Here is an 8,158-nt window from a genome sequence, read left to right on the forward strand (position 1 = left end):
ACCCCGGGACTGAGCACAGGCGTCATTCCAAGGGATACCCCGGCACTTCCCGCCCCTCTGGGAACCATCGCCCCGCCTAGCTCACGTGGAGCCCCCCTGAAAGACGCCGTAGGCGTCTCCAGCCCCGCCACTAAGTGACAGCGAAGGGCACTTGGTCACCAAACTTCTTGACCGGCTTGTGATAGCCTCTTCAATGGAAAGAGCAACAGGACAGTGACACCAACTGGTGAGAACACCGCGACCAAGAATGCCGAACAAGAATACCGCGCGAGCTAGCTCCACCGCGCGCTAGTGCGCACGCGCACCGCCAGGGCCCACCCGCTCGCCAGCGAGGTAGGGAGAGCGCCGGAGCATAACTTGGGGGCGGAGCCCAGCGCGAAGCCCTGTGTCCTACCGGGTCCGTGCTGCCCGCTCTCAGCGACGTCTTAAACTACGTTTCCCACAACCTACCCAGGCCCTCGCCTTCCGGTGGCGGCAGCGGAAGCGGTGACTAGATCAGGCTGGGCCGCACACAGGCGGCTTGGTCACTATGGAGGAGATAGGCATCCTGGTGGAGAAAGCTCAGGTCTGCTGGGGCCTGGCTCGCGGGGACGGGGCGAGACTGATCTGAGTGGGGGACTGAGTGACTGCAGGGATCCGGTCCGGGTCAGGGTGATTTCGGAGCCCTCAGTGGAGAGCTTTGTGTCTTTCCGAGGCGCGGGCTGAGTGGCTAAGTGATGTTTGTAGGGCAGTAAGCCTCGGAAAACGGAGCTGAAGAATGAGTGACGTTAGAGGTTCTTTGGGACTGAATGATTTAGAGGTCTAGCAGGGAGTGCTTAGTGACATCCGGGTCCTGGCGGGGTTGGGGATGAGTTGGGAGGTGAGTGATGCGTGGGACTCGGCCGTGGAGCTAAATGATTTCTGAGGCTGGGCTGGGTTCCTGATAGATGTTGAGGCCTGGCTAGTGTTGGAGGTAATAACTGTGGTCTGGCTGGGTGATGTTTAGGGCCCCCGTAGAGCTGGATGACACAGGGGCCTAATGTGAGTTGGGATTCTGTTACATGAGGGATCTTTTGGGGGTAACTGGGTAATTTCAGGACTGTTTGAATGCATAGTGACTATAACAGCCGGTATGAGAGCCATGTGACTTTAGGAACTTGCTGAGGGGGGCTGGAGAATATTGGGGGCTGTTAAGAGGTTGATGAGACATTTAGGCCCCAGTTGAGTGGCACTGGGGACATGTTACAAGTGGCATGTGATAGCAAAAGATCTGTTTGGAAGGCTAGTTGACATCAGGGTCCTCCTATTAAGGAACCACAAGGTTTCCAGGGCCTGTTTTGAGGGGCTGAATGATGTCAGAAGCCTGTTATGGGATGAGTAACTTCATGAAGTCAGATTCTTTCCATGAGGGGAGCCTCTTCTTCCAACCACCATTTCTTACCTTGGTCTAGGATGAAATCCCAGCATTGTCAGTGTCACGGCCTCAGACTGGCCTGTCCTTCCTGGGGCCTGAGCCCGAGGACCTGGAGGATCTGTATAGCCGCTACAAGGTACATTCAGCCCCAACCCAGACCCTGCACAGGGCCCTGTGACCCATACTCTCTCTACCTTCCACTACTCCGAGGCCCAGCAAAGCCTAGAGCCATCACTACCTCTCTCCTCTCTGCTCACAGAAGCTACAGCAAGAGCTGGAGTTCCTGGAGGTGCAAGAAGAATACATCAAGGATGAACAAAAGAACCTGAAAAAGGAGTTCCTCCACGCCCAGGAGGAGGTGAAGCGAATCCAGAGCATCCCACTGGTTATTGGGCAGTTTCTGGAAGCCGTGGATCAGAATACAGCCATCGTGGGCTCCACCACAGGTGTGAGGGATGGGGAACACCTCATTCCCTCATCTGTTCATTGAACAACTTTAAATGTTTCCTGGCATGTGCCAGGAACTGTGCTAGGGTCTTAGAACAGCAAACTAAACAAGACAGTATCATGGTGTTTTTCAGAGTATTTTGAGTCCGATGTAAAAGTGGAAATATTTTACATTCTCTTCTTCTGTGTGTGTATATATAATTTATATAGTAAAAGTTTGACTAAATGGTACTTAGCCTTACAATGTGTAACATACTCTTAATTGCTTTTCATTCTATTCTAGTCTTTTCAAACATGTTCTGGTCATGAACTCCCTAAATTGATTTCATGACTACTTCTGGGTTGGGACCTGCACTTTGAAACCATGGGTGAAATGTTAAGAGATTGGGCTCTGGTAAGGACTCAGTATATGGTAGCTGCTATTATTAACATGGGTCCAGGCTCTGCCTTCATGATGGTCATTGTTTCTGTATCTTACCTGTCTTTCATGTTTCTGATCTCTGCTCCTCTGGACCAAGCCATGTTCTTGTAAAGGTGGTAGCGAGAAGTGTGTGTCTGGGCCTGGAATTGGACTGGTGGGCTGGTAGTAAGGTAGTGAAGGGAGGGAGATCCAGAAGGAGGCCTGTGTCTTTGAGCTGTAGGACACAAGGGGACAGTGGGGCTTCCTTGAGGTGGTAACATGGTCAGTGGAGTAGATTTAGAAGGAGACAGTGAGGGCAGTCTAGGACATCACAGGGAGGTGTCTGGGAGACTACTGGATAGCCAAGTGTGAAGGTCAGGAGAGAGATTGAGACTGAGAAGAGATGTGTACATGACTACCGTAAATGTAGAAAGTGAATGAAAGAGGTGAGACAAGTCTGAGTGTGCAGGAGAGAGACCGGCGCAGAGACCTAGATGGGAGGACCCAAATCAGGGCAGGACTCAGGGGAAGGAGAAGAGAGATTGGTTGGGGAGACATTCAGGAGGCTGGGTGGAAGGTCATAGTGACTGATGAGCTGTGGGGGGAAGAAAAGTCTAGGATGAGGCTTGGGGCTCTTGCTGGTGACCAGGGACTGCAGGCTGGGCAGAGACAGATCTAGGAGGAGGAGTGCAATATCGGAAAAGATAAGAACATGTAAGGACACAGTGGCTGAGAGGTAGCCAGGGGAAATCCAAGGAGAGGCATTCTAGGAGCCTGCTAGAATGTGGGGGACAGACTGGAGGAGGAAGGCTGGAGGCGAGGGGGGTGCCGTCTGGGAATATGAGAGATACTGGTGGCCTGGAGGGCACAACTGTGAGGAACGGGACAGTTCTGGCACTTCTCATTTCCCCCTCTCCCTTTCCATCCCTTTCTCAAAGGCTCCAACTACTACGTGCGCATCCTGAGCACCATCGATCGGGAGCTGCTCAAGCCCAATGCCTCGGTGGCCCTCCACAAGCACAGCAACGCCCTGGTGGATGTGCTGCCTCCTGAGGCAGACAGCAGTATCATGATGCTCACTTCAGGTGAAGGGGGAGGCTGGGGCCAGGGAGACCCATGAGGACCCTGCGGGCCAGGCTAGGAGTCCTAGTTCTGATTTCCCACCAGACCAGAAGCCAGATGTGATGTATGCAGACATCGGGGGCATGGACATCCAGAAACAGGAGGTGCGGGAGGCTGTGGAGCTCCCGCTTACACACTTTGAGCTTTACAAGCAGGTAAGGAGCTAGAGGGGGCAGGGAAAGGAGGGGCCCTCCTGAGCCTCAAGTTAGTGACAGGACTTCCTGGCTCACCCTTCTTCTGCACTTCTGCCCTTCAGATCGGCATCGATCCTCCCCGAGGTGTCCTCATGTACGGCCCACCTGGCTGCGGGAAGACAATGTTGGCAAAAGCTGTGGCTCATCACACCACTGGTAAGCCACTCCGTCTCTCCCTCAAGCTCTGACCTGGGCTTTTACAACCTTGCTCCCTGCTCTCTCATCCTCCCCAGGAAGTAGCATGGCACAGTGATTAAGAATACAGGCTCTGCAAAGGTCACTGGCTTGAAGCTCAAGGTTGCTGGCTTGAGCAAGGGGTCACTGGCTCAGCTAGAGCTCCCGGTCAAGGCACATATGAGAAAGCAATCAATGAACAACCAAAGTGCTGTAACAACTAGTTGATGCTTCTCATCTCTCTCTGCCTCTGTCTCTCTCTTTCATTTAAAAAACAAAACAAAACAAGAAGAACTCCGGCTCTGGGGTCAAAGTCTTTATGTCTTTTACTCATTGGCTGTGTAGTCTTGGACAGGTGACTTTACCTCATGCCTCCATTTCCTCATCTAATATAAGACTCACTTCACAGCATAGTAAGTGTGAGAATTAACAAAATAATTCTGTGTTTTACTATTGGGTTGTGACCCATTAGTAATTAGGAATTCCAATTCATGGGTTGCAGCATTTTAGAAAATAAAACAACAGAAGATTCCACATAGTGAGATGTTAAACTGTTTTGAGAAACTTGCTTCTCTGTGTGCACACAAACATATATATTATGGTTTTTTATAAATGTATTCTTATAGGTTCCAGGCAAAATGTCTGGAAATCAATGTGTTACTATTTAGAAAGCATAAAAATAGGGCTCAGCATATCTTAAAATTTTCATACACGTGAGGATCCTCAAGTCCCAGGTTTGAAACTCTGAGATCGCTGGTTTGTGCACAAGGTCGCTGGTCGCCAGGTTGACTGTGGGAACATAGACATGACCCCATGGTTGTTGGCTTGAGCCCAAAGTCACTGGCCTGAGCGAGGGGTCACTGACTCAGCTGGAGCCCCCCAGTCAAGGCACATAGGAGAAGCAACCAACAAACAACTACAGTGAAGCAGCTACAGGTTGATGCTTCTCATCTCTCTTCCTTCTGCTCTGTCTTCCATCTCTTTTTCTCTCTTGTGCACACACACAAAAAAATCTGGCTCCTTTGCACTTTATGTTAGTTTATGTAACTACTCAGTAAGTTAGCTTGTGACTCGTGTTTCCTATTTTTCTGGGTTGTACAGAGGATTAAATCTATATAAAGGTTCTAGAAGCATACCTGGCACATACAAGTATACAGTGAATGTTAGTGATTGTCGCGATTATCCATTTACTTAGCAGTTCATTGGACGTCTGCTTTCCCAGGCCATGTACTGTGATACAACAATGAACATGACTTGTCCCCTGCCTTGGAGAAGCTGGCTGGGGGAAAAAGACTAAACACTTAGAGCTTAGTCATTTGGTTAATATTTACTGAGCACCTAATATGTGCCAAGCTGTGTTCTAGGTGCTGGAGACATAACAGTGAACAGAACAAAGTCTCTGTTCCTTATGGACTCATGGAGGTGGGATCTTACTTGGGGAAGGTCTTGAACAGATAAGTGAATAGATTGTATGTAACATGGTACTAAATTCATGAAGAGAACAACTAAGCAGAATAAGGGGATAGAGAATAATAGGGGCTACAACTTTACATGTTAAACTTTAAGAAACAAGTTAAAAAGGAGGGACTAGAACAACCCGTCTTCAACCACATTGTCATTTGTCAATCCTATCAGAAGACGTGCCTGTGGCTCTGACTCTTGCATGATATTCAGAAGTGGGTCGTTATAGCAAGGGGGAGGTCAGGGAGCTCACGATGAGGTATAGCTCACGATGCCTTTGTATATTGGCAACCTATGTTTTCTTACTGATTTTTCAAGTGTTCCAGAAATCTAGATTTTTTTTTTCTGTATTGTGGACTCCACGAATACATCTCTATATAGGCATGATGAAGCACAGACACATTTTTTTTTAATGTCCTGGTTGTTAAACATTGGGCCAAAAAACCCGCCAACATATCAGTGGACAGGGTTCTTATACCAAACCCAAGCCTGCCAGGTGGACAGGGTTCATGATTTGTGCTACTGGGTTGCTGTGGCATGCAAGCAGATGGCTGGTCCTTGACACTGGATCGATCTGAGCCCCAGCCCAGAGTGTTAGCAAATGACCTGGCTACTTGGACTGGGCATACAAAGGAAGGGATGTCCTTGGGGAATTCCCTGTTTCAGTTAAAGCAGAATGGGCCCTATAGGAGGCTGATCCCATCTAACCCTTGTCATCCTGCCATCAGCTGCATTTATCCGGGTTGTGGGCTCGGAGTTTGTACAGAAGTACCTGGGTGAGGGCCCCCGCATGGTCCGCGATGTGTTCCGCCTGGCCAAGGAGAATGCACCTGCCATCATCTTCATAGATGAGATCGATGCCATTGCCACCAAGAGATTTGATGCACAGACAGGGGGTGAGTGGTGCCCAAACAGGGTCTAGGGTCTTGGGCAGGCCTGTTGGACATAATGCCCCGGACTGACTGTGTTACATACTCCAGCTGACCGGGAGGTTCAGAGAATCCTGCTGGAGCTGTTAAATCAAATGGATGGATTCGACCAGAACGTCAATGTCAAGGTTCAGTGTTTGGGATGGGCAGGGGGAGGTACGGTATGGGAATGGGGAAGGCGGGGGCTGGCATGTGAGGGGCGGGCATTACAACAAGAAGGAGGGTATAGTGGGGAACAGGTCTGAGCTGGCCTGTCCCCGATGCCAGGTGATCATGGCAACAAACAGAGCAGACACCCTGGATCCTGCCCTGCTGCGGCCAGGACGCCTTGACCGTAAAATTGAATTTCCACTCCCTGACCGCCGCCAGAAGAGATTGATTTTCTCCACTATCACCAGCAAGATGAATCTCTCTGAGGAGGTTGACTTGGAAGATTGTATCCTGCTCTAGAAGTGAGGGGAGGGTCACGGTTCTTCACCTCCACCTCTGCCATCACCACCACCCAGATTGTGCAGGTGGGGGACCAAAGTCCAAGGAGAGGGGGGTGACAAAGACAGCCCGATGGATGGCTTCCGGCTCCAGGCATTCACTCCGTCATGCCAGGAAATGTTTCCTTAACTTACCTGCTGCAGATGTGGCCCGGCCAGATAAGATTTCAGGAGCAGATATCAATTCCATCTGTCAGGAGGTGAGTGATTTTTTTTTTTCTGGATCCAGGCTGGGGGTAGGTTAAGACCCTTACTCTTTGAGACCACTCTGCCATCCATCGTTGCCTCCCTAGGGTATTGGGCTGTCTTCCTCTTCCTCCACCATCACCGGAGGTAGTGAGTGCAGGGAGTAGATTTTAACTCTTTTTCTCTTAACAGAGTGGAATGTTGGCTGTCCGAGAGAACCGTTACATTGTTCTGGCGAAGGACTTCGAGAAAGCATATAAGACAGTCATCAAGAAGGATGAGCAAGAGCATGAGTTTTACAAGTGACTCCTCCCCTACACACACGGCCCAGGGACTTCCCTCACTGTCCCAACCTCTGTCCCTAAACCTAGCTCTCTTTTATCTCTACCCAGGATTGATTTACTCAATAAATACATGAGATTGGATCCACCGAATTTCTTCCTAGAAATTTAACTCCTTTGGTATACGTACTTGGCTTGAATAGGATCCTCTGTGCCCTTGCTAGTCTGACAGATTAGTGGGTGAGGTACACGGCCTGGCCTTCAGCTTGAGAAGCAAAGAATAAGAACAAAATGACCAGAAACTTGGGGAAAGGGATGGAAAATGAACCTCAGACCATGGCCCTTGGCCACAAAATACCATATTTCCCCTTGTATAAGACACACCTTAATTTTGGGGCCCAAAATTTGAAAAACAACCTACTGTGATATACTGGTAACAAGTGTGAAACAATGAGCGTAAAGACAAGTGCGAAGAAGCGGGAAATGCAAGTAAAATCTACCACCACTGTATAAGACACACCCAGTTTTTAGACCCCAAATTTTTGGGGAAAGGGTGCGTCTTATACATGGGGAAATACATAAAGCCCCTGTACATCTCCCACCATTTGCTTCAGGTAAAAAAGCCATTTGCATCTGATGGGTCCTGCCTTCCTCACAGTCAGGGAGTATCAATGAAAGAGACAACCTCACAGAATCTCCCAAAGCAAGGATGGGGGAGATGGAGGAGGGCTGGGTTGGATGCCTGGGTTTTGTGACTGGCTCTTCTCTCCATTTGATTTTGTCAGGACACATGCATCTGGCTGGACCAGTTTCCACTTTTGAGGTCTCCCTTTAGCTCTCCCTCTGGGCAGCCTTCCCTGGTGCCCCAATGGGAAGGAGCCATTCCTCAGTACATCCCTGGCACCTTGCAGGTACTCTGGCTAGAGTTCCATGTGCTTACCAGTCACCTCCAGATCGAAACCTCATGTATAGTAGTCAGGGATTATAGCTTGGTCACAATTCACATCTCAGTACCTACGTACAGTAGATGAATATCCCATTTAAAAAAAATTTTTTTTTAATTCATTTTAGAGAGGAGAGGGA

General features: G+C 49.4%; 1 protein-coding gene across 1 annotated transcript; it reads left to right on the top strand.

Annotated features, from left to right (window-relative positions):
• The first annotated feature begins 432 nt into the window (after positions 1-432).
• PSMC4 (proteasome 26S subunit, ATPase 4) lies at positions 433-7,219 on the top strand. The gene is made up of 11 exons (XM_066349318.1): positions 433-565; positions 1,431-1,529; positions 1,653-1,839; positions 3,179-3,325; positions 3,408-3,517; positions 3,619-3,712; positions 5,920-6,087; positions 6,172-6,248; positions 6,388-6,556; positions 6,753-6,808; positions 6,987-7,219. Exons 1-11 carry the CDS (start codon positions 530-532, stop codon positions 7,098-7,100), a joined length of 1,257 nt encoding a protein of 418 aa, XP_066205415.1. The 5' UTR covers positions 433-529; the 3' UTR covers positions 7,101-7,219.
• Positions 7,220-8,158: the final 939 nt, after the last annotated feature.

The sequence above is a fragment of the Saccopteryx leptura genome, chromosome 9, assembly GCF_036850995.1.
Source record: "Saccopteryx leptura isolate mSacLep1 chromosome 9, mSacLep1_pri_phased_curated, whole genome shotgun sequence".
Lineage (NCBI taxonomy): Eukaryota > Metazoa > Chordata > Mammalia > Chiroptera > Emballonuridae > Saccopteryx > Saccopteryx leptura.